General features: G+C 40.8%; 1 protein-coding gene and 1 long non-coding RNA gene across 9 annotated transcripts; both read left to right on the forward strand.

Annotated features, from left to right (window-relative positions):
* Positions 1 to 364: 364 nt before the first annotated feature.
* LOC117188069 lies at positions 365 to 1,557 on the forward strand. 3 transcript variants are annotated; one of them, XM_033391355.1, is made up of 4 exons: positions 365 to 717; positions 769 to 965; positions 1,023 to 1,092; positions 1,154 to 1,557. In XM_033391355.1, exons 2-4 carry the CDS (start codon positions 919 to 921, stop codon positions 1,535 to 1,537), a joined length of 501 nt encoding a protein of 166 aa, XP_033247246.1. In that variant the 5' UTR covers positions 365 to 717; positions 769 to 918; the 3' UTR covers positions 1,538 to 1,557. The 3 variants fall into 3 exon arrangements, with proteins under 3 accessions (XP_033247246.1, XP_033247250.1, XP_033247241.1); XM_033391359.1 differs by having other exon boundaries at positions 779 to 965; XM_033391350.1 differs by having other exon boundaries at positions 365 to 965.
* A 1,689-nt stretch (positions 1,558 to 3,246) lies between these two features.
* LOC108164805 lies at positions 3,247 to 24,370 on the forward strand. 6 transcript variants are annotated; one of them, XR_004472454.1, is made up of 36 exons: positions 3,247 to 3,466; positions 3,524 to 3,593; positions 3,646 to 3,720; positions 3,778 to 3,847; positions 3,969 to 4,095; positions 4,157 to 4,474; positions 4,536 to 4,853; positions 4,915 to 4,978; positions 5,173 to 5,242; positions 5,294 to 5,357; positions 5,552 to 5,621; positions 5,673 to 5,736; positions 5,927 to 6,843; positions 6,895 to 7,447; positions 7,499 to 8,172; positions 8,224 to 9,743; positions 9,804 to 9,863; positions 10,048 to 10,963; positions 11,015 to 11,205; positions 11,407 to 11,838; positions 11,890 to 12,080; positions 12,150 to 12,224; positions 12,282 to 12,719; positions 12,777 to 13,208; positions 13,260 to 13,571; positions 13,623 to 13,691; positions 13,743 to 13,812; positions 13,864 to 13,933; positions 14,118 to 14,429; positions 14,613 to 14,720; positions 18,350 to 18,679; positions 18,730 to 19,129; positions 21,676 to 22,692; positions 22,770 to 23,668; positions 23,788 to 24,077; positions 24,173 to 24,370. It is a non-coding gene; the product is annotated as an uncharacterized LOC108164805 (long non-coding RNA). The 6 variants fall into 6 exon arrangements; XR_004472455.1 differs by lacking the exons at positions 3,524 to 3,593; positions 3,646 to 3,720 and having other exon boundaries at positions 3,452 to 3,466; XR_004472456.1 differs by lacking the exons at positions 3,247 to 3,466; positions 3,524 to 3,593; positions 3,646 to 3,720; ... (3 more) ...; positions 4,536 to 4,853; positions 4,915 to 4,978 and adding an exon at positions 5,009 to 5,111.
* The last annotated feature ends 2,035 nt before the right edge of the window (positions 24,371 to 26,405 follow it).

Raw genomic sequence — 26,405 nt, forward strand, 5'->3', positions numbered from 1 at the left:
GCGGGGACTTTACAAGGTTTATCACAGATATTGTGTTCTTATCAGTCCACAAAATTTGCACACAAGGTACAGAGTACCACGGCTAAAACAAAGTGCACAAGTTTTTACTTACTTTCCTTACTTTTATTTCTGCGGTCGAATGGCAACATCTTGGACGAAATGTGTCATACATACGAGTCTTCCCACTGCACATTGGGCCGGACAACCGAATTATTGGCGTAAAATTGAAAAATTAAGTTAGAGAAATCTCCTTTACGCATCTCGCATTGTGCAATGCTTACCTAACCTCGCTAACCTAGAAGGTCGCGCTAATTCGGGCGGAAGAAAATTACAATTCTATGACTTGGAGTAAGTATCACTTGTCGTTGGCGAATCCGTACTCTTATTTTCTAATTTCCACTGCAGGTTCTTAAAGGAAGCACACAGAAAACTAGAAAAACATCTCCAATTACTACTGTTACGGCCTATTGTAAAGGTATCTGATCCAGTAAACATCCGTACTCTTATTTTCTAATTTCCACTGCAGGTTCTTAAAGGAAGCACACAGAAAACTAGAAAAACATCTCCAATTACTACTGTTACGGCCTATTGTAAAGGTATCTGATCCAGTAAACATCCGTACTCTTATTTTCTAATTTCCACTGCAGGTTCTTAAAGGAAGCACACAGAAAACTAGAAAAACATCTCCAATTACTACTGTTACGGCCTATTGTAAAGGTATCTGATCCAGTAAACATCCGTACTCTTATTTTCTAATTTCCACTGCAGGTTCTTAAAGGAAGCACACAGAAAACTAGAAAAACATCTCCAATTACTACTGTTACGGCCTATTGTAAAGGTATCTGATCCAGTAAACATCCATGCAAAATGTAAACAGTTTGTAATTAAAGGACTGCATTAAGCATACGCTCGTGGCGTATGTGCTATGTTTCAACCGAAAGAAAATTACAATTCAATGATTTGGAGTAAGTAGCACTTGTCGTTGGCGAATCCGTACTCTTATTTTCTAATTTCCACTGCAGGTTCTTAAAGGAAGCACACAGAAAACTAGAAAAACATCTCCAATTACTACTGTTACGGCCTATTGTAAAGGTATCTGATCCAGTAAACATCCGTACTCTTATTTTCTAATTTCCACTGCAGGTTCTTAAAGGAAGCACACAGAAAACTAGAAAAACATCTCCAATTACTACTGTTACGGCCTATTGTAAAGGTATCTGATCCAGTAAACATCCGTACTCTTAGCACCAGCACCAGGAACAGCCAGAGGGAGTACAACATCCGCTGCCTACTGGTCGAAGGCAGCTGGAACGTCTCCAGTGGATTTCCCAGCAGGGTGGTGAGCACGAGCAGTGACTGGACAGCAATATCGGCGCCATTTCGGCGCCTACGCTTCAGCCAAAAAACAAACACAACGAGGCTGCAGCTTACGACCAGAGCCAGCCAGACAGTCGAGGAGAATGGCACCAGCAGCTGTGCTACGGCCCCTATCTGGGATTTTATGTTCACCACAAACACGAGAGAGCTCTGGTGGTAGGATACGGTCGTAGTGAACTGACTTCTGTTCGCGTGTGAGCCACTCATCGCTCCGATCAGCACCGAGGAGGTGCCGTTATTTAGCTGGTCGAAGCAGCTGCTGCAGCTCCCGTTGCAGGTGCGTTGCCTGACACGGCGGCATGAGCTTGATGCTGAAATTGAAGACCTTGGACAGGACCTTGATAATCTCACCATCGATACCGGTTAACCGCCACACCTCTTTCCGCTCCTCGGGGTCATCCATGTCACCCAAGAAGTGGACGAAAGGCGGAACCGGATACCAACTGACGCTGACGGGGCATCCGCCGAGGCTGCCTAGGACCCGGTCGAAGATTCGGCTCGTCGTGTGCCGAAACGATCCGTTTTCGAATCGGTTGAGTAGGTCCAAGCTCAGGGTGAGCTTGCAGTCCCTGCTGTAGAGTCGAAAGCCATATGTGACCACCACTCCGTCGTTCCGCTGGGTCAGAATGATGGCATTCATCGTGTGAAACCGCTTCACACAGGTTAAAAATATGTCCCGCATCGCCTCCAGTCTCGCCGCCTTCCTGCCAAGGCACCGCGTCAGCACAATTAGGAAGTTGAACTCCTGCCTCTGTGGCGCTTTTGTAGAATGAACTCTGAGCGATCGAAAGGCCTCCGCCGAGTTCACCAGGATGAGGACATAGGACGCTGGTAGCTGGCTGGGGGTCTCCTGGTACAGCCGTAGCGCCATCGAGGTGCCCGTCCGCAGCAGGATCGAGGTGAGCAGCTCCTGCTGCCGGTGGTCTCGATGGACGTGGCCATGGCCATGCTCCTTTGCAATCAGCTCAATCACCCCAATGTGCTTTGGGTGGAACTCACATGCTTCTCCAGTATGTCCATAGCAGCCGCCGATAATGGTGTCATCTGGTATAGTTGCACCGGACGCAGAGCGGCCAAAGCCACCACAGGAAGGCCCACTAGGAGCCACAGATGCGACTACATTCGTACCTTGTTGCTCGTTGCGCAACAACTGACGCTCCTCCAGCTCCAGAGCTCTGGTGCAGTCCAATTTTCCTAATGGCAGTCGCTTGTCTTTAGATCTGGATAAGCTGTACTTTATTATTGCAAAATGATGAATTGGAAGATCCATATCGAGCGGGCCAATGCCGCTCGTTTGAGATGCATACATGCTTATCCTAGCTGGACATCCTATTAGGTTAATGTTGTACTGTATGTACATACATATGTACATATGTATATTCGAGAAGTATATACATACATATATATCGATAGCAACATACATATATATCGTTTAAATAGCAACGGAAATTGATTAAATTAAAGAGAATTCAAAGTCGTAAGAATATATAAAAAACGTGTAATACTTATTTTTCTTTTTCCCCTTCTTCATTGTCATATATTTTTAAATGTTTTGTGGCTTTTGTTTCTACAAAATATCGATAGTGCTATCGATTTTTTCCCAGCTCAATGTGCACCATTTTTAATAGTCGAACAAATTAATGCGTGAATGCGTGTCACATGTACAAAATAAAGCGAAGAGGCTATTTAAATGGCTAGTGAAACTCATGCTAGAAGGCAAGTATAGAAGAATCCCAAACATGCGGGGACTTTACAAGGTTTATCACAGATATTGTGTTCTTATCAGTCCACAAAATTTGCACACAAGGTACAGAGTACCACGGCTAAAACAAAGTGCACAAGTTTTTACTTACTTTCCTTACTTTTATTTCTGCGGTCGAATGGCAACATCTTGGACGAAATGTGTCATACATACGAGTCTTCCCACTGCACATTGGGCCGGACAACCGAATTATTGGCGTAAAATTGAAAAATTAAGTTAGAGAAATCTCCTTTACGCATCTCGCATTGTGCAATGCTTACCTAACCTCGCTAACCTAGAAGGTCGCGCTAATTCGGGCGGAAGAAAATTACAATTCTATGACTTGGAGTAAGTATCACTTGTCGTTGGCGAATCCGTACTCTTATTTTCTAATTTCCACTGCAGGTTCTTAAAGGAAGCACACAGAAAACTAGAAAAACATCTCAAATTACTACTGTTACGGCCTATTGTAAAGGTATCTGATCCAGTAAACATCCATGCAAAATATAAACAGTTTGTAATTAAAGGACTGCATTAAGCATACGCTCGTGGCGTATGTGTTATGTTTCAACCGGAAGAAAATTACAATTCAATGATTTGGAGTAAGTAGCACTTGTCGTTGGCGAATCCGTACTCTTATTTTCTAATTTCCACTGCAGGTTCTTAAAGGAAGCACACAGAAAACTAGAAAAACATCTCCAATTACTACTGTTACGGCCTATTGTAAAGGTATCTGATCCAGTAAACATCCGTACTCTTATTTTCTAATTTCCACTGCAGGTTCTTAAAGGAAGCACACAGAAAACTAGAAAAACATCTCCAATTACAACTGTTACGGCCTATTGTAAAGGTATCTGATCCAGTAAACATCCATGCAAAATGTAAACAGTTTGTAATTAAAGGACTGCATTAAGCATACGCTCGTGGCGTATGTGTTATGTTTCAACCGGAAGAAAATTACAGTTCTATGACTTATAGTAAGTAAGTAGCACTTGTCGTTGGCGAATCCGTACTCTTATTTTCTAATTTCCACTGCAGGTTCTTAAAGGAAGCACACAGAAAACTAGAAAAACATCTCCAATTACTTCTGTTACGGCCTATTGTAAAGGTATCTGATCCAGTAAACATCCGTACTCTTATTTTCTAATTTCCACTGCAGGTTCTTAAAGGAAGCACACAGAAAACTAGAAAAACATCTCCAATTACAACTGTTACGGCCTATTGTAAAGGTATCTGATCCAGTAAACATCCATGCAAAATGTAAACAGTTTGTAATTAAAGGACTGCATTAAGCATACGCTCGTGGCGTATGTGTTATGTTTCAACCGGAAGAAAATTACAGTTCTATGACTTATAGTAAGTAAGTAGCACTTGTCGTTGGCGAATCCGTACTCTTATTTTCTAATTTCCACTGCAGGTTCTTAAAGGAAGCACACAGAAAACTAGAAAAACATCTCCAATTACTTCTGTTACGGCCTATTGTAAAGGTATCTGATCCAGTAAACATCCGTACTCTTATTTTCTAATTTCCACTGCAGGTTCTTAAAGGAAGCACACAGAAAACTAGAAAAACATCTCCAATTACTACTGTTACGGCCTATTGTAAATGTATCTGATCCAGTAAACATCCATGCAAAATGTAAACAGTTTGTAATTAAAGGACTGCATTAAGCATACGCTCGTGGCGTATGTGTTATGTTTCAACCGGAAGAAAATTACAGTTCTATGACTTATAGTAAGTAAGTAGCACTTGTCGTTGGCGAATCCGTACTCTTATTTTCTAATTTCCACTGCAGGTTCTTAAAGGAAGCACACAGAAAACTAGAAAAACATCTCCAATTACTACTGTTACGGCCTATTGTAAATGTATCTGATCTAGTAAACATCCATGCAAAATGTAAACAGTTTGTAATTAAAGGACTGCATTAAGCATACGCTCGTGGCGTATGTGTTATGTTTCAACCGGAAGAAAATTACAGTTCTATGACTTATAGTAAGTAAGTAGCACTTGTCGTTGGCGAATCCGTACTCTTATTTTCTAATTTCCACTGCAGGTTCTTAAAGGAAGCACACAGAAAACTAGAAAAACATCTCCAATTACTACTGTTACGGCCTATTGTAAAGGTATCTGATCCAGTAAACATCCGTACTCTTATTTTCTAATTTCCACTGCAGGTTCTTAAAGGAAGCACACAGAAAACTAGAAAAACATCTCCAATTACTACTGTTACGGCCTATTGTAAATGTATCTGATCCAGTAAACATCCATGCAAAATGTAAACAGTTTGTAATTAAAGGACTGCATTAAGCATACGCTCGTGGCGTATGTGTTATGTTTCAACCGGAAGAAAATTACAGTTCTATGACTTATAGTAAGTAAGTAGCACTTGTCGTTGGCGAATCCGTACTCTTATTTTCTAATTTCCACTGCAGGTTCTTAAAGGAAGCACACAGAAAACTAGAAAAACATCTCCAATTACTACTGTTACGGCCTATTGTAAAGGTATCTGATCCAGTAAACATCCGTACTCTTATTTTCTAATTTCCACTGCAGGTTCTTAAAGGAAGCACACAGAAAACTAGAAAAACATCTCCAATTACTACTGTTACGGCCTATTGTAAATGTATCTGATCCAGTAAACATCCATGCAAAATGTAAACAGTTTGTAATTAAAGGACTGCATTAAGCATACGCTCGTGGCGTATGTGCTATGTTTCAACCGAAAGAAAATTACAATTCAATGATTTGGAGTAAGTAGCACTTGTCGTTGGCGAATCCGTACTCTTATTTTCTAATTTCCACTGCAGGTTCTTAAAGGAAGCACACAGAAAACTAGAAAAACATCTCCAATTACTACTGTTACGGCCTATTGTAAAGGTATCTGATCCAGTAAACATCCGTACTCTTATTTTCTAATTTCCACTGCAGGTTCTTAAAGGAAGCACACAGAAAACTAGAAAAACATCTCCAATTACTACTGTTACGGCCTATTGTAAAGGTATCTGATCCAGTAAACATCCGTACTCTTATTTTCTAATTTCCACTGCAGGTTCTTAAAGGAAGCACACAGAAAACTAGAAAAACATCTCCAATTACTACTGTTACGGCCTATTGTAAAGGTATCTGATCCAGTAAACATCCGTACTCTTATTTTCTAATTTCCACTGCAGGTTCTTAAAGGAAGCACACAGAAAGCTAGAAAAACATCTCCAATTACTACTGTTACGGCCTATTGTAAAGGTATCTGATCCAGTAAACATCCGTACTCTTATTTTCTAATTTCCACTGCAGGTTCTTAAAGGAAGCACACAGAAAACTAGAAAAACATCTCCAATTACTACTGTTACGGCCTATTGTAAAGGTATCTGATCCAGTAAACATCCGTACTCTTATTTTCTAATTTCCACTGCAGGTTCTTAAAGGAAGCACACAGAAAACTAGAAAAACATCTCCAATTACTACTGTTACGGCCTATTGTAAAGGTATCTGATCCAGTAAACATCCGTACTCTTATTTTCTAATTTCCACTGCAGGTTCTTAAAGGAAGCACACAGAAAACTAGAAAAACATCTCCAATTACTACTGTTACGGCCTATTGTAAAGGTATCTGATCCAGTAAACATCCGTACTCTTATTTTCTAATTTCCACTGCAGGTTTTTAAAGAAAGCACACAGAAAACTAGAAAAACATCTCCAATTACTACTGTTACGGCCTATTGTAAAGGTATCTGATCCAGTAAACATCCGTACTCTTATTTTCTAATTTCCATTGTAGGTTCTTAAAGGAAGCACACAGAAAACTAGAAAACATCTCCAATTACTACTGTTTCGGCCTATTGTAAAGGTATCTGATCCAGTAAACATCCGTACTCTTATTTTCTAATTTCCACTGCAGGTTCTTAAAGGAAGCACACAGAAAACTAGAAAAACATCTCCAATTACTACTGTTACGGTCTATTGTAAAGGTATCTGATCCAGTAAACATCCGTACTCTTATTTTCTAATTTCCACTGCATGTTCTTAAAGGAAGCACACAGAAAACTAGAAAAACATCTCCAATTACTACTGTTACGGCCTATTGTAAAGGTATCTGATCCAGTAAACATCCGTACTCTTATTTTCTAATTTCCACTGCAGGTTTTTAAAGAAAGCACACAGAAAACTAGAAAAACATCTCCAATTACTACTGTTACGGCCTATTGTAAAGGTATCTGATCCAGTAAACATCCGTACTCTTATTTTCTAATTTCCACTGCAGGTTCTTAAAGGAAGCACACAGAAAACTAGAAAAACATCTCCAATTACTACTGTTACGGCCTATTGTAAAGGTATCTGATCCAGTAAACATCCGTACTCTTATTTTCTAATTTCCACTGCAGGTTTTTAAAGAAAGCACACAGAAAACTAGAAAAACATCTCCAATTACTACTGTTACGGCCTATTGTAAAGGTATCTGATCCAGTAAACATCCGTACTCTTATTTTCTAATTTCCACTGCAGGTTCTTAAAGGAAGCACACAGAAAACTAGAAAACATCTCCAATTACTACTGTTTCGGCCTATTGTAAAGGTATCTGATCCAGTAAACATCCGTACTCTTATTTTCTAATTTCCACTGCAGGTTCTTAAAGGAAGCACACAGAAAACTAGAAAAACATCTCCAATTACTACTGTTACGGTCTATTGTAAAGGTATCTGATCCAGTAAACATCCGTACTCTTATTTTCTAATTTCCACTGCAGGTTCTTAAAGGAAGCACACAGAAAACTAGAAAAACATCTCCAATTACTACTGTTACGGCCTATTGTAAAGGTATCTGATCCAGTAAACATCCGTACTCTTATTTTCTAATTTCCACTGCAGGTTCTTAAAGGAAGCACACAGAAAACTAGAAAAACATCTCCAATTACTACTGTTACGGCCTATTGTAAAGGTATCTGATCCAGTAAACATCCGTACTCTTATTTTCTAATTTCCACTGCAGGTTCTTAAAGGAAGCACACAGAAAACTAGAAAAACATCTCCAATTACTACTGTTACGGCCTATTGTAAAGGTATCTGATCCAGTAAACATCCGTACTCTTGTTTTCTAATTTCCACTGCAGGTTCTTAAAGGAAGCACACAGAAAACTAGAAAAACATCTCCAATTACTACTGTTACGGCCTATTGTAAAGGTATCTGATCCAGTAAACATCCGTACTCTTATTTTCTAATTTCCACTGCAGGTTTTTAAAGAAAGCACACAGAAAACTAGAAAAACATCTCCAATTACTACTGTTACGGCCTATTGTAAAGGTATCTGATCCAGTAAACATCCGTACTCTTATTTTCTAATTTCCACTGCAGGTTCTTAAAGGAAGCACACAGAAAACTAGAAAACATCTCCAATTACTACTGTTTCGGCCTATTGTAAAGGTATCTGATCCAGTAAACATCCGTACTCTTATTTTCTAATTTCCACTGCAGGTTCTTAAAGGAAGCACACAGAAAACTAGAAAAACATCTCCAATTACTACTGTTACGGTCTATTGTAAAGGTATCTGATCCAGTAAACATCCGTACTCTTATTTTCTAATTTCCACTGCAGGTTCTTAAAGGAAGCACACAGAAAACTAGAAAAACATCTCCAATTACTACTGTTACGGCCTATTGTAAAGGTATCTGATCCAGTAAACATCCGTACTCTTATTTTCTAATTTCCACTGCAGGTTCTTAAAGGAAGCACACAGAAAACTAGAAAAACATCTCCAATTACTACTGTTACGGCCTATTGTAAAGGTATCTGATCCAGTAAACATCCGTACTCTTATTTTCTAATTTCCACTGCAGGTTCTTAAAGGAAGCACACAGAAAACTAGAAAAACATCTCCAATTACTACTGTTACGGCCTATTGTAAAGGTATCTGATCCAGTAAACATCCGTACTCTTATTTTCTAATTTCCACTGCAGGTTCTTAAAGGAAGCACACAGAAAACTAGAAAAACATCTCCAATTACTACTGTTACGGCCTATTGTAAAGGTATCTGATCCAGTAAACATCCGTACTCTTATTTTCTAATTTCCACTGCAGGTTCTTAAAGGAAGCACACAGAAAACTAGAAAAACATCTCCAATTACTACTGTTACGGCCTATTGTAAAGGTATCTGATCCAGTAAACATCCGTACTCTTATTTTCTAATTTCCACTGCAGGTTCTTAAAGGAAGCACACAGAAAACTAGAAAAACATCTCCAATTACTACTGTTACGGCCTATTGTAAAGGTATCTGATCCAGTAAACATCCGTACTCTTATTTTCTAATTTCCACTGCAGGTTCTTAAAGGAAGCACACAGAAAACTAGAAAAACATCTCCAATTACTACTGTTACGGCCTATTGTAAAGGTATCTGATCCAGTAAACATCCGTACTCTTATTTTCTAATTTCCACTGCAGGTTCTTAAAGGAAGCACACAGAAAACTAGAAAAACATCTCCAATTACTACTGTTACGGCCTATTGTAAAGGTATCTGATCCAGTAAACATCCGTACTCTTATTTTCTAATTTCCACTGCAGGTTCTTAAGGAAGCACACAGAAAACTAGAAAAACATCTCCAATTACTACTGTTACGGCCTATTGTAAAGGTATCTGATCCAGTAAACATCCGTACTCTTATTTTCTAATTTCCACTGCATGTTCTTAAGGAAGCACACAGAAAACTAGAAAAACATCTCCAATTACTACTGTTACGGCCTATTGTAAAGGTATCTGATCCAGTAAACATCCATGCAAAATGTAAACAGTTTGTGATTAAAGGACTGCATTAAGCATACGCTCGTGGCGTAAGTGTTATGTTTCAACCGGAAGAAAATTACAATTCTATGATTTAGAGTAAGTAGCACTTGTCGTTGGCGAATCCGTACTCCTTTTTTCTAATTTCCACTGCAGGTTCTTAAAGGAAGCACACAGAAAACTAGAAAAACATCTCCAATTACTACTGTTACGGCCTATTGTAAAGGTATCTGATCCAGTAAACATCCGTACTCTTATTTTCTAATTTCCACTGCAGGTTCTTAAAGGAAGCACACAGAAAACTAGAAAAACATCTCCAATTACTACTGTTACGGCCTATTGTAAAGGTATCTGATCCAGTAAACATCCGTACTCTTATTTTCTAATTTCCACTGCAGGTTCTTAAAGGAAGCACACAGAAAACTAGAAAAACATCTCCAATTACTACTGTTACGGTCTATTGTAAAGGTATCTGATCCAGTAAACATCCGTACTCTTATTTTCTAATTTCCACTGCAGGTTCTTAAGGAAGCACACAGAAAACTAGAAAAACATCTCCAATTACTACTGTTACGGCCTATTGTAAAGGTATCTGATCCAGTAAACATCCGTACTCTTATTTTCTAATTTCCACTGCAGGTTCTTAAAGGAAGCACACAGAAAACTAGAAAAACATCTCCAATTACTACTGTTACGGCCTATTGTAAAGGTATCTGATCCAGTAAACATCCGTACTCTTATTTTCTAATTTCCACTGCAGGTTCTTAAAGGAAGCACACAGAAAACTAGAAAAACATCTCCAATTACTACTGTTACGGCCTATTGTAAAGGTATCTGATCCAGTAAACATCCGTACTCTTATTTTCTAATTTCCACTGCAGGTTCTTAAAGGAAGCACACAGAAAACTAGAAAAACATCTCCAATTACTACTGTTACGGCCTATTGTAAAGGTATCTGATCCAGTAAACATCCGTACTCTTATTTTCTAATTTCCACTGCAGGTTCTTAAAGGAAGCACACAGAAAACTAGAAAAACATCTCCAATTACTACTGTTACGGCCTATTGTAAAGGTTTTTGATCCAGTAAACATCCGTACTCTTATTTTCTAATTTCCACTGCAGGTTCTTAAAGGAAGCACACAGAAAACTAGAAAAACATCTCCAATTACTACTGTTACGGCCTATTGTAAAGGTATCTGATCCAGTAAACATCCGTACTCTTATTTTCTAATTTCCACTGCAGGTTCTTAAAGGAAGCACACAGAAAACTAGAAAAACATCTCCAATTACTACTGTTACGGCCTATTGTAAAGGTATCTGATCCAGTAAACGAAGCGTTCCAGTAAACATCCATGCAAAATGTAAACAGTTTGTGATTAAAGGACTGCATTAAGCATACGCTCGTGGCGTAAGTGTTATGTTTCAACCGGAAGAAAATTACAATTCTATGATTTGGAGTAAGTAGCACTTGTCGTTGGCGAATCCGTACTCCTTTTTTCTAATTTCCACTGCAGGTTCTTAAAGGAAGCACACAGAAAACTAGAAAAACAGCTCCAATTACTACTGTTACGGCCTATTGTAAAGGTATCTGATCCAGTAAACATCCGTACTCTTATTTTCTAATTTCCACTGCAGGTTCTTAAAGGAAGCACACAGAAAACTAGAAAAACATCTCCAATTACTACTGTTACGGCCTATTGTAAAGGTATCTGATCCAGTAAACATCCGTACTCTTATTTTCTAATTTCCACTGCAGGTTCTTAAGGAAGCACACAGAAAACTAGAAAAACATCTCCAATTACTACTGTTACGGCCTATTGTAAAGGTATCTGATCCAGTAAACATCCGTACTCTTATTTTCTAATTTCCACTGCAGGTTCTTAAAGGAAGCACACAGAAAACTAGAAAAACATCTCCAATTACTACTGTTACGGCCTATTGTAAAGGTTTTTGATCCAGTAAACATCCGTACTCTTATTTTCTAATTTCCACTGCAGGTTCTTAAAGGAAGCACACAGAAAACTAGAAAAACATCTCCAATTACTACTGTTACGGCCTATTGTAAAGGTATCTGATCCAGTAAACATCCGTACTCTTATTTTCTAATTTCCACTGCAGGTTCTTAAAGGAAGCACACAGAAAACTAGAAAAACATCTCCAATTACTACTGTTACGGCCTATTGTAAAGGTATCTGATCCAGTAAACGAAGCGTTCCAGTAAACATCCATGCAAAATGTAAACAGTTTGTGATTAAAGGACTGCATTAAGCATACGCTCGTGGCGTAAGTGTTATGTTTCAACCGGAAGAAAATTACAATTCTATGATTTGGAGTAAGTAGCACTTGTCGTTGGCGAATCCGTACTCCTTTTTTCTAATTTCCACTGCAGGTTCTTAAAGGAAGCACACAGAAAACTAGAAAAACAGCTCCAATTACTACTGTTACGGCCTATTGTAAAGGTATCTGATCCAGTAAACATCCGTACTCTTATTTTCTAATTTCCACTGCAGGTTCTTAAAGGAAGCACACAGAAAACTAGAAAAACATCTCCAATTACTACTGTTACGGCCTATTGTAAAGGTATCTGATCCAGTAAACATCCGTACTCTTATTTTCTAATTTCCACTGCAGGTTCTTAAGGAAGCACACAGAAAACTAGAAAAACATCTCCAATTACTACTGTTACGGCCTATTGTAAAGGTATCTGATCCAGTAAACATCCATGCAAAATGTAAACAGTTTGTGATTAAAGGACTGCATTAAGCATACGCTCGTGGCGTAAGTGTTATGTTTCAACCGGAAGAAAATTACAATTCTATGATTTATAGTAAGTAGCACTTGTCGTTGGCGAATCCGTACTCCTTTTTTCTAATTTCCACTGCAGGTTCTTAAAGGAAGCACACAGAAAACTAGAAAAACATCTCCAATTGCTACTGTTACGGCCTATTGTAAAGGTATCTGATCCAGTAAACATCCGTACTCTTATTTTCTAATTTCCACTGCAGGTTCTTAAAGGAAGCACACAGAAAACTAGAAAAACATCTCCAATTACTACTTTTACGGCCTATTGTAAAGGTATCTGATCCAGTAAACATCCGTACTCTTATTTTCTAATTTCCACTGCAGGTTCTTAAAGGAAGCACACAGAAAACTAGAAAAACATCTCCAATTACTACTGTTACGGCCTATTGTAAAGGTATCTGATCCAGTAAACATCCGTACTCTTATTTTCTAATTTCCACTGCAGGTTCTTAAGGAAGCACACAGAAAACTAGAAAAACATCTCCAATTACTACTGTTACGGCCTATTGTAAAGGTATCTGATCCAGTAAACATCCGTACTCTTATTTTTTAATTTCCACTGCAGGTTCTTAAAGGAAGCACACAGAAAACTAGAAAAACATCTCCAATTACTACTGTTACGGCCTATTGTAAAGGTATCTGATCCAGTAAACATCCGTACTCTTATTTTCTAATTTCCACTGCAGGTTCTTAAAGGAAGCACACAGAAAACTAGAAAAACATCTCCAATTACTACTGTTACGGCCTATTGTAAAGGTATCTGATCCAGTAAACATCCGTACTCTTATTTTCTAATTTCCACTGCAGGTTCTTAAAGGAAGCACACAGAAAACTAGAAAAATATCTCCAATTACTACTGTTACGGCCTATTGTAAAGGTATCTGATCCAGTAAACATCCGTACTCTTATTTTCTAATTTCCACTGCAGGTTCTTAAGGAAGCACACAGAAAACTAGAAAAACATCTCCAATTACTACTGTTACGGCCTATTGTAAAGGTATCTGATCCAGTAAACATCCGTACTCTTATTTTTTAATTTCCACTGCAGGTTCTTAAAGGAAGCACACAGAAAACTAGAAAAACAGCTCCAATTACTACTGTTACGGCCTATTGTAAAGGTATCTGATCCAGTAAACATCCGTACTCTTATTTTCTATTTTCCACTGCAGGTTCTTAAAGGAAGCACACAGAAAACTAGAAAAACATCTCCAATTACTACTGTTACGGCCTATTGTAAAGGTATCTGATCCAGTAAACATCCATGCAAAATGTAAACAGTTTGTGATTAAAGGACTGCATTAAGCATACGCTCGTGGCGTAAGTGTTATGTTTCAACCGGAAGAAAATTACAATTCTATGATTTAGAGTAAGTAGCACTTGTCGTTGGCGAATCCGTACTCCTTTTTTCTAATTTCCACTGCAGGTTCTTAAAGGAAGCACACAGAAAACTAGAAAAACATCTCCAATTACTACTGTTACGGCCTATTGTAAAGGTATCTGATCCAGTAAACATCCGTACTCTTATTTTCTAATTTCCACTGCAGGTTCTTAAAGGAAGCACACAGAAAACTAGAAAAACATCTCCAATTACTACTGTTACGGCCTATTGTAAAGGTATCTGATCCAGTAAACATCCGTACTCTTATTTTCTAATTTCCACTGCAGGTTCTTAAAGGAAGCACACAGAAAACTAGAAAAACATCTCCAATTACTACTGTTACGGCCTATTGTAAAGGTATCTGATCCAGTAAACATCCATGCAAAATGTAAACAGTTTGTAATTAAAGGACTGCATTAAGCATAAGCTCGTGGCGTAAGTGTTATGTTTCAACCGGAAAAAATTACAATTCTATGATTTGGAGTAAGTAGCACTTGTCGTTGGCGAATCCGTACTCCTTTTTTCTAATTTCCACTGCAGGTTCTTAAAGGAAGCACACAGAAAACTAGAAAAACATCTCCAATGACTGCTGTTGAGGCCTATTGTTAAGGGATCTGATCCAGTAAACATCCATGCAAAATGTATACAGTAGGTATTTAAAGGCCTGTATCAAGCATACGCTCGTTGCGAATGGAAATGATAAAGAAGAAAAGAAATCCTTCACGTTTTCCCCCAAAGGAGTTCAAAAAGTTGTATTCTTTATTATTTGCGTTTTCTCTATGAAAATGGTGCTGAGGCTTCCTGGACTAATCGAGGTATAGACTTTTGTGCCCATTGTAATGTGCCAGAAATTCATGTTCGTAGAAGTGTGAGATTGTATGTACGGATGGAGGTTGTACATACTTTTTTTGACGGTCAGACACCAATAGTATAGCAGGAGTTCGGAACGTGTACCTCTAGCTATACTCTAACTAGCTCGCCGGAATGTCGTGGGATCTTTCCTACTCTCCTATCTGCTATACGAACACATTCGCAAAGATGTTTTAGGTACACTTGATTTAATGTTCAAAAGGAACTCTACAAAAGAAATCAAAAAGAAAAGAATGTGAATTTTAACTAACTGGTTAATCGACTACCGACAAATAGTCAGGCTATATTCCGTCGCTCTTGGGGAACTCAGATGACTTTGACCCCTTCTCTACCCACCCTACCTTTGTATGCCGTTTAATCGACAGCATAACCCTAATCGAGCGCATCTCTATTTGATCATCGGACTTCCTCAGGCTCTACTCAGGACAAACACGAAAGGTTTAATGTTCCATTATTATCTACTAATTATTATTTAATAATTCAAAATTTAAGGGTTTGGACTTCATGGTTTTCCAGATAAGTATAAACTTAGCATAAAGTAATTAAATAAAGAAGGAGGAAATAGTAGCAAGTTATACCTAGTTATATGTGTATATGTATATAGGACTTATGTGTAGAGAATATGGCGTAAAAGAAATTAAATTGGAAAGAAGAGAAAAATATGATAATTAAATAACTAGAAGGCAAACGTGAAAGAAAAATTAGTAGCCGATCCGCTTTAAATTATGGCACGGATATAGTTGTTTTATATACCGGAATAGAAGTTTTATAAGACAGATATATATTTCGAAAATACTCGAGAATTCCGTTTGAGGAAGTTCGTAAGTTCGTGTCCGTTGAGCTCAAGGGGCGACGTAGGAACATATTCTGAGGAAGGGAGAAAAATTATGAATATACAGGTCTTCACTTCTAATTCGGATGAAACACCGATTTTCTTTCCATTTCCATACCCGTACGACGACGATTTGCCACTCAACGGCTGATCTTAAAAAAATATGTGGTTTTCATTTGCGCTAATTTCTAATTATGGGTGAATTTATACATTATTGGTTTTTTCTTTTTTAAATCTATACAATACAAAAATAGTTAGTGGAATGGAAAATCTCACGACGATACTCAAAACTAATACTTTGGTACATTTTCACACGACGACTATTAAACGGCAGTGTGGATCGCCGCAGAATAATGTTTTATTTTCACAGTTTGAGAACCACTCCACACACTGCGAAGAACTACATGCGAAAGCCTTAGCCGCGCGCTTAATTCATAAGCGAGAAGGGTGACGAGTGCGGCATATTAGTTTCTCCGAATTCGCAAGAAAACCATTCTTCTCGTCTTACTCCAAAATGTACTTCAGCTCAAGTATGCCTCCACATAACTTCGGGTTTCACTCTAGTATATCTTCGGACGGCTCTTTCTGGTTTATTTGGTTGTAGTTATCGTTGGTTTATGTAGATGCTGGTTCCTGGGAAATCCGAGGTCTTTCCCAGATCTACTAAGAAATCGATGGACTTTGACGACCTCGTTCTTGGAGGGGGGTCAATTGGTTTTTCTTTCCCAGTGTCGAACGTAGTAAGATTTCCAGCCCTATGATACGAGACTGTTAAAGCTGTGTCACTATTGTAAGGTCCAAATACCTTTTATTTTTTCTTAATCCAAAAGGAATAATGTAGTCCACCAGAACTTCAATTTACTTGGCACGTGTTTGATTGCACAACGTTTTCAAATTCACTTGGATCTATATATTTGTATAAAAAGACACATCGGAATTCGCACAGCTTCACTATAGCAATGATCTAGCCAGAAGTTCTATTACTTGCATTAGCCCTTACGATCGGAACTTTACCTTCCACAACCAACGGGCTAATCGTACGATTTTAGACAAAGCTTACACCTTGCTTCCCTAGATAACGGAGTAATCGTACGATGCTAAGCAAAGCTTACACATAGCTTCCACGACTAACGGAGTAATCGTATGATTTCTAGTAAAGCTTTAAAACATAACTCCCACAGATCCACGCTGCTTCTCTAAATTAGACATTAAGCTCTTCAATGGAAGCTTTGTAATTGATCTCTTATCTTGTTTTTGTAAAGAGCAGAGTTAATGTTAAACGCGAGGGCCGTACTTCCCAAGCTGTTCTCTGGAGTTTTAGAGTCACAACTGGCCACTACACCATTTTATGTACTAACAAGAGATGATCGTTCTTCGATACGTCAGAGTCGTAAGTGATAAAAATTCGTATATGAATTGATTGATTTTAAAAAACTATCTTCAACACAGTTCAAATCCTTCGTATGGGAGTCAAATTCCACGAGACTTTGCTTTCAATAAGCCCTCATCCGATTATCCAGTCCGTCTATTTTCTCAACTTAAGAAATATTGCGCTATGAGAAGGAGCTTTCCCCGCATGGATCAGTATCCGTATATGCTCGCACACTGCGTATCCCTCACCGAACAGGCTCAACAGCAATCAAGCTGAGCATTCTTCTAGTGGTATTCATCAGGAAAGTGGCCGCAATCCAAGAGATTGTAAACTGCAATACAAGTGCAAACCAAAAGCCAATCCAACTTTTTTGCCACAATCCCTTCCCGTTCCCCCATGGGGAAAGTAGTGTAATGGGAGATATGTACCATGGCCCAGTGTGTGGCCAGTATTTGTTTATCTTTGCGGAGAGTCGCCCACTGGAGATGGGAGCCGAGGGTCTGGGCAGTGACTGGCGGACTGAAAATGCAAAGCAAATGCGGCATATATGTGTATCTGTGGCTGTTAGTCCAAGCGAGAGACAGACGGATGGGGATAGGGAATGTCAGCAGGAGTGGGCGTAGGTGCGGGAGTCGGAGCGGCGACGTGCATCCAGAGTGCCCCCCATCTGCCGCGCATAAAAATTAAAAATTTCATTAAATTCACAAAAATGCTTGAAGTGGAAAAATGTAATATCCTTTGGGCACAAAGGATGTGCATATAAATGCAAATGCGGTGCTGTTAAAAACGAAGCGATATGTCCGAGCCCCAGTTCTGCCACACCCCACACCCAGTCCTCCTCCAACAGCATGCATGAATGCACATTGTGCTCGTAAGCGAGAGCGAGAGCGAGAGACACTACATGTACTTATGTACATACATATATATATGTTCGTATTCCGCTGGCTTATCTCGGTCTCCCTCCCACTGGCCCTGCTCCGTGCTGCGGCCCTGCCAACCTTGTTTGCAATTAGCGAGTGACTAGCACTCGCATAGTGCAGAGTGGGCAGCCGCAGCCCTAAACGATAAAAGAGGACCACATTGTTGACTAGAGAAAACTCCAGAGATTCTTATGAGTTAGTTCGTAGTCTTCAGCTATGCAGATTTTCTTTTTTATCTGTCTAAAAGCTATTGTACCTATTCTTTCATTTTGTTCCTTTACAGTAATGAAGGATCAACGATTGTGAGAAAGCAGCTTTATTCTCTACAGTAGCAATGGAAAAGATGTCGATACAAACTGAATTTCAACGCACCTCTGGCGGTGCGACTATTTCCTCGAACTACAGCCTCGTTCCAAATGACTTAAGCCAGAAACAGATGTACAAGCCAATCGGCTCGTCCTGGTTCATGAGTATAACTTGCCTCCGCTACAGTGGCAACTGGTTCGGATCGTTCCTGTGATTGCTGGCCACGATAGTCAAATCCGAGTGGTAGATTTCAAAACAGCAAAAGGAGTTTTTCTTCACGTAATCCACAAGGTTGCCCCTAAATCAGGTGAATATATGCTTTGAATTCGAAGCTCCTTCGAAGAATATTAATGGAAGAATATTTATGTACATGTAATCGTACCGCCATTGTCCTCGAGTCCAATTGCCCAAGACGCTGGTATTCCGTGAGTCGGTAAAGTTTCTACCACTTGCTTACTAAGACGTCATCGTATTGGGACAATCCACTCGATGCGGGGACTGGGGTGCAGCCGAAAACATATGCCGAGCGAGCGACAAAAGTTCGAAAATTAAAAGTTTCCGCTGCGGCTCTGCCAGAAAGTATGGAAAAGTCGCAGACTCAGATGGAGAACCGGAGGAGAAGCGGGATATGGATACGGATACAGAGAAGCGACTGCGGCAAACGAACTGCAAATGTGCAGGCGTATTCGTGTATGGAAAACCGTAATTATGACGCTTGTTAGGAGCTACCCCTTGGATATGGGAAACATTGGACTGGGTAAGCGGCAGCGAGGGATTGAGAGTGTACGGCGTTGTCTTACCGACAGGATCGAAAAGGACTCAGGAGTTCCCCTCACATTGTCCGCCGCTTCATTAATCAGCTCCCTTTCATCCATACTCTCATAATGAGAGTGAGTGGCGTTGTCATTCCGACAGGATCAAAAAAGGGATCGGGAATTCCCCTATATTGACCGCCGATTCATGCTCTTCTTCATATATCTGCCATATTCCAACACTGGGATAAAATTTCGTTAGAAAATTTCTTGTTAATTTTCCATAAAGGTCAATGATATTCCCTGAATGAATTGAAGAGAATTCGCTTTCAGAACTAAAGGGCCTGGCCGGAAATTCACTTTCCAGCTTTGACCGTGGCTTGGTCGGATTCAACAGAATTTGTTACCAAACGGCAATCCACACGGTAGATCCAATTATATTGCCACTGGCGGCAAGCAGCACCAATGGTACGGCGCACTTCCTCTGCCTCTGCCTCTGCCTCTGCCTCTGCCTGTGCCCCTAGCCACTCGATTTCGCCCCATCCGATTCTTAAGTTATGCTAAAGTTCAAGCTTTGTCTGCGCATAAATTAACAAGTGGGTGCGCAATGGGCCAGTGCTCCGACGAGCAGATTCCCATTGCAGAGTCTTGAGTCGGTTTGCTTAAAGATCAAAAGGGAAAGCGGGTCTGTGAAGTTTAGCGACCAATACAAGGTTTTTTTCCAATTATATTGGACCTGGCCATGGGTTTACGTTCCGATCTAGAGTATAGCTTATGGAATCGAGAGCGATTGCTTTTTCTTGCTGCACACACCCTGTACGCCACGTGTGCGGGGTATAACAATGACAGGGATATGACCGGACCAGGACGGGGACCAGCAGATGTACGGATGAACAGACGCAAATCGTGTAACCCAAGCAGGCAACAAGTTGCAACTTAACGTTGCCCGCATCTTGCCTCGGACCACCTTGCCACTGCCCCCCCAATTTGGCATTCGAAACATGAGCACCCAGCTGCCCCCCCTCTCTGCTCTCTGCTCATTGTGAGTATGTGAGCTGAGAAAATTCTACAAATTCAGCGAAAAGTATTTTTCCACCTTTAAAACGGAAGAGCCAGAGGGTCGCAGGCAGGCAGGGAGTCGGAGCCGGAGCAGGAGCCGGAGCCGAAGGTGAGGCTGGAAAAAAGAGAGAAATGATTTATGAATGTAAAAAGTTTTCGGACCAACTTTGTACGGCCGCACTCCTGTTGTTGTTGGCTCGGGGGACATGGGGATATGGCATCCTCATGTTACGCACACACACAGACACACATGACTGGCGGATGGGGGGACAGACGGGGCCGTACGCTTAATGGAATTATAAAAATGTTAACTTCAGCAGAAATTCAAACAGCACCCCCCCCCCCCCCCAGTCCACCCCCAGCACCGCTCTATTCCCGACATGTGTGGGCGTGTGGGCCTTTAACCTTTCCTTTTTCTACGAGTAGATGTATGTGTGCATTCGGTTATAATTTTGTTTAACATTTGAAGTGGCTTTGTTTGTGCACTTAACAACAAAAAATTTCACCGCAAACGATGGAAAATATTTGGGTAGCCCCAAACCAACCTCACCATCTCCCCTACCCCCCTGTCATTGGGTCGGATCTCGAACTATGGGATGATTCGGGTGTAGCTGCTACTATTGATTTGATTCGCTGCCTCTTTGGCGGGAGAGGAAGATTAAAACTAAAGCAAAATTGGCCCAAATAAAGGAGTAAAGGGAGTAAAGATTCAACGTCAGCAGCAGACTGATATAGAAAAATATATTATATAAATGTACACATACTCGTACGTATAGAGATGGCTTGATGAGCACACCCATATGAATGTGGCGGGGCCAATCCAATATACTTTTCAGAGCAAACACGAGCACAACTTGAGGCCGCCAGCAGGCCTGTAGATGGCAGCGGCTGACACTTGAGTCCGGGCACTCGCAGTCCTTCCCACCAAACAGCAGCGAAACAAGAAAAATAGGGAACCCCAAAAGCCCGAATATGCACATACCCTTGCAGATCGATCGATTGATGATATGCCATATGAAATAGGGAGCCGATTTCTATGCACGTTTAAAGACCACAACGATTTTCTTATATGCCGATCTTTTCTGGATGATATTCATATGCAGCAGAAAGGAGAGTCAGGCGGATAACCACTATTTATAAATAACAGATCGGAAGGTGTAGATTACCTGGAAAAACTTGATGCCGATATAGAATATATATACTTGATGTTCTTGTAAATGCAAATTCTATGCAAAATCATAATACCCTCTGGAAGCGTATAAAAAGAGAAAGCAGCACAAGCCAGCCAATTTCAGAGCAAGTCCTGGAAATGGACCAACTCCAAGTGCTGTAGGTCCTGCTGCTGCTGGTGCTGCTTTCGTTCTCTCTCCCGATGATGTGTCTTATCTTGTCCTGCAGTGGCTGAGCGATGCCAGCGCATCCTGGAAGCTTTTTATCTTGGCGTCATGTTGATGTTTGTCGGAAACTTGATTATTTTCATCGTTTTTTTCAGAGCCAGCGAATGGGTCTCCATGTGGCTGAAGATGTTTGGATGCTGGCGGCGGCTGAGAGCAAAGAAGCAGTCTGGGATTAGCCCTCCCACAGAAACCCACAAAATGGCAGGGAAAAACACGACAGCCAAACAAAAAAAAAACGAAAAAAAAAACTTGCACGATATTCTGTGGATAGAAGTTGAAAATAAGGAGTTTCGCAGCAATGTAAATGCAACTTTAACTTCTCATTCCCGCAACAAGAGTTCGGGGTTACAGGTTGCTCTGGTTTTGACTGTTTCCTGTTGTTTTTGACAAACAAGGAGAGCACACTCGTTCCTCGTAAGTAAAATAGGTTGTAATAAGAGCAGTTAACAACATGAGCGAGGCCAAGGCGAGCGGAACACGACGAGGCCAAGACACCTGAACGTCACGGCACAAACGTGTGTACAGTGGAGATGCCTTCTAATGGACAGAAGGAGCTGCGTTGACACATCGCATAGAAGTACCCTAAGAACGTAGTAAATCTTAAGAACGAAATGGAAAGTTTAATGGAACGAAAAAGTCCCATGTTGAAAAGTGTATTGAAAATTTGAGAGGATTAAAAAGGTGTGCATGCATCTTAAGGGAAAGCATAGAAAAGAGCCAACTTGTAATAGCCCACACTCACTGTACCTATGCCAAAACCGCTACAGGGGCTCTGCCCTGTGCCACAGAGCATGGAAAGCAGCGGCAGGGACCGAGGGAGCGCTCCTGACAACTGACAACTCCTTTAAAATGTAGTTACTGTTGTTATTATTCAACCTTAATGAACTTAACAAGCTCGCACAACGACGACGACGACGACGACGGCTACGAGGACGAAGACGACATGCTGCCAGGCCGGCAGCAGTCGGACACAGGAATCCCGCCCCCACCTATAGACCACCAAGCCCACCTCCACACAAGCAGCCAGTCAGACAGACAGACAGACAGACGAGCAAGTCAAACATAGAGGGAAAGGCAGAGACAGGGAAAGAGTGGAAGAATGGAAGAGGACGGTAAGTACGTATGTATGTTGCTTTGGGGGCATACGCCCATCGTGTGTACCATGTTCATGTCGCAAGAAATTTTCCAGCTCTCAATGGCGCAGGGTCACGTAACTCAAATAAAGCGCCAAAGCCACCAGCCGCAAAAAAAATCACAAAAGAACCAAAGGAAAACAACAAAATGAAGCGAAGACAGGGCAGGACAGTGCACGCCGCCAAGGGATTGAGCGGCACAGGCCACCTTTACGCCCTGTCCCATGCACATTATGCATTTTGGCCCTCGCCAAAGCCGAGGAAAATTAAAAATGTTTCACAAATATTGGGAGAACGAGGCCGGAACACAGAGAGCGGAACGCTGCGGACGGGCTCGCAAGGCAAGAGCTTAAACGGATATGATTATTGTATTTCGTATCGATTGCATCAATTATTGAGGTGTACTCTGAAATTAGCCGCAGCATACTTCAGAATATTCTTTTCAAACATATGAAGTTGGGATTTGATAGATTGATGGCAATGCCAACTTAATTTTCCGAAAGCTCTGCCACTCTTCACTTATTCTTGACCTACGGCTACACTTTTACATTTTAGACTTTATAGACCTTAATAGAAAAGAAACAGGCCCCTCCCCTGATTTAAATTAGCTGAATTTAATTGCCTATAGAGCGATATAAATTATTCTGATCATGAAATCTCAAAGAAGGGTCTACACGGGGCTGATTCGAATACTTTTCCTTCATGGGCGTATTTTCCCAGCTTCAAGAGATCTGACTATGACAGTTTCGTAAAGGTTATTTTATTCAAACGAAATAATCGAAATTCATACTACAACAATTCTCAATAAGAAGTCCTTGCCTTTCAACTCAGATCGATTCGAGATTCGGGCTGTCAAGTTCTGGGTTTGGGGCTCAGCCAGAAATGTTTCAGTTACGTCGAGTAGTTCTCCGAGAGAACACGTAGTATACAAATTTTGTGTGTGTAGAACAAAAAAGTAAGAAATTTAGTTTTTGAATCAAAAAAAATAAAATAAACTTCAAAATTAAAACGAAAAATATTATATAATATAATAATGGAAATATTATTCTTCTCCGAATATACCGATTGGATTAGACGCCGCGCTGCAACGAGGTTGGATGTGCAATACGGTCAGGTGGAAGGTTGAACTAGACGTCCCGCAGAGCCCTTGCATGTAACCTCCACTTCACAACCACCATCGAAGATATCCCGGCCATCAATTTGCCAAAAGTGCTCAAAGCCTCTTCGGGAGTTCTTTAAAGTGAGATCTCTGCCCTTCTCAAGGATCTTGCCACACCAAGTGCAATGCGGGTCGCCTCAGATACTTTACGCCTGCGTTGTAGCATCCTAAAATTTTAGTGAAACTTTTACGTAGACTATATACGGTAAGTGAATCATTCTACACGTAACTTGAGGGATTCGGTCTCTCTTTCTGATTGTGAAGATGAACTTGACTGAGAACCATTACTGTCATTTGCAGGATAGAATCGATGCGGACTCGAAAATGTACTTGGACCATTCATTGACGCTGATTTAGATTTGGGATGTGGAGGACTACTGGGGATACCACAATAAAAAAAACGCGCTTAGAACTTTTCCTCTATGGTGGTGTGGAAAAGACTTTATAACACTTCCAAGCATAACCATATAATTAAAGAACTATTTGTCTGACAAAACATATAGTCATTTTCGTGTTGTTAAAATATCTGAAATAGTAGTAGGCACTGGAAAAGATGGTCTTAGGAATAAATCCTCCGGATCGCTTTCCAGACTATACGCGAAAGAGAGGCATTGCTACAAGGCATTCCCAGTATTTTCGGGCTAGTATAAGAGGCGGTCTTATACGTACTTGGTCGTATAAAAGGTGACGGCCCTCGAATGAATGCCCGCATTCGCTGGCTGGCCCTCAACTCTGCCGGCTGCTTCTGCTGGCCCGGGGAGAATCCTCAAATAATACTCCGACATCGGAGGGAAAGCATTTTGGGAAAGGAAATATGTGGATTCATATGCTTTCGTTGAAAAAGAACCAATATCTCTGAGACAGACACCCACTGTAACGGAAAAGAGGTACAGCAGGATACATGTGCAGACAGCACGCCGCTTTAATATTCATCATAAAACTTATCAAATAGTTTTTGACATTTACCACTACGAGTATAATTGTTTTTAACCAATAACCGAGCTGCTGGGAGCTAATGGGAGTACTCATACGACTATTCAATACATAACTTGATTATTTATTTACCGAACTTCAGGTGGGGGGTGCAATGTGGGGCTTGGGCTGGGTCGCGTTGGGCAAGTGGAGAATTGTGGTTTCTGGTTTTAGATTTCAATTCCATTTGTTATAGATTTCAATTGTGCAACACAACTTGCAACAGTTGCATCGAGTTGATGGCCGCTAGCAGTTTTACAGTTATTAAATTTATTTATTGAAAACGCAGCATTGGCCCTCCGGTGTTCGATTGAGTGTAGGGTTTCATGTTTAGGACATCGATATGCAAATTGATTGACAAAACACTGGCCACCCAGCACTCCATCCGATCTAAGGGAGTTGTATTTTCACGAGTGCCTGCCTCGTTGGGCATTGAATTTGATGCTGCATCTGGCTACTGAAGGAGCGAGTCCTGCGAGTCCTTAGCTATTGACCAAAATCTATGTAGCTTCCAGGCTGAATTGTTGAGGCGTGGCCGGGGCTGCGGTTGGTGCGTCGGTCCATTTGACAAAATTAATTGTGACACGAACAATTACGATGGGGCTGGGCAGAGTACTGGGTGCTGGGCTGCTTGGAGGACAATAAGGATATACATTTTAATTAAAGCACCTCGAGCAACTAATTACATTGCCAGGACACTCGCCTTGGTATGCAGCTGCTGAGGAACAAAGCCAGCAAATAAGCGTGCCCCTGTGCCCATGTGTGCATGTGTGTTTGCGGTCTTCTGTGGCAGCCAGAATTTCCCCTCCCCCTTTCTCTCTCTCTCTCTCTATCTCTCTCTGTCTCTTGCTCTTAAAATGTACCCGATTGTCCTATGGTGTTCGTGCGTTTGCGGGAGCACTTGGTACATGGGTTCACGAATTAAATGCCGAAATTTTAAGCATGCTCTTGAGCGCGACAAGGCCTTATCTATCACATCAAAAATCTATAATTAATATCTATTTGCAGGTGCCAGTGATTGCCTCTTCTATTAGCGAAAGCCAGCGGCTAGGAATGAGTTGTCAAAGCACAATAGTCTTGGATCAGGCCAAACCACCATTTCCTATCATACTATTTAGAGCTACTCCAATTCGTGATGTATTGCAGTAATTTGATGAACAGATGATCCATTCGAATACGTGTATCCATTGAAAGCCCAAGGGATATTCCGTATGCACCAATGTCCGATAGCAGCCACCGATAGCAACACTTTCGTGTTGAAACCTTTACAGTCTTATCGCACTCCATCGTCACACCATAAAACGAGTTGGGAAAAAACTTTCATTTACTCTGTTTGTCAGTACATCAGTCTGTCGATTTGTCTGTGTCTATGTGCTTGAGTCAGACGCCGTGGCATCAGAAATGTAGGCGGCTGCGACACACGCCCATAAATAAAATGCAAGACGCCACCAAGCGGCAGTTGGAGGCACAGCGCTGACAGGTTAATGTCAAATCGCGCAGCCCAAAACCAAAAAGCCAAAGCAACAAACCCAAACAAAAGGGTGGCTGGTGGGCTGGATGA

The sequence above is a fragment of the Drosophila miranda genome, chromosome XL (assembly GCF_003369915.1).
Source record: "Drosophila miranda strain MSH22 chromosome XL, D.miranda_PacBio2.1, whole genome shotgun sequence".
Lineage (NCBI taxonomy): Eukaryota > Metazoa > Arthropoda > Insecta > Diptera > Drosophilidae > Drosophila > Drosophila miranda.

Coding starts and splice junctions, on each gene's coding strand:
- LOC117188069 (XM_033391350.1), top strand. CDS start 919: ATGTGCTATGTTTCAACCGAAAGAAAATTACAATTCAATGATTTGGA. Junction 966..1,022: donor TTACAATTCAATGATTTGGA/GTAAGTAGCACT, acceptor TTTCCACTGCAG/GTTCTTAAAGGAAGCACACA. Junction 1,093..1,153: donor TGTTACGGCCTATTGTAAAG/GTATCTGATCCA, acceptor AGGTTCTTAAAG/GAAGCACACAGAAAACTAGA.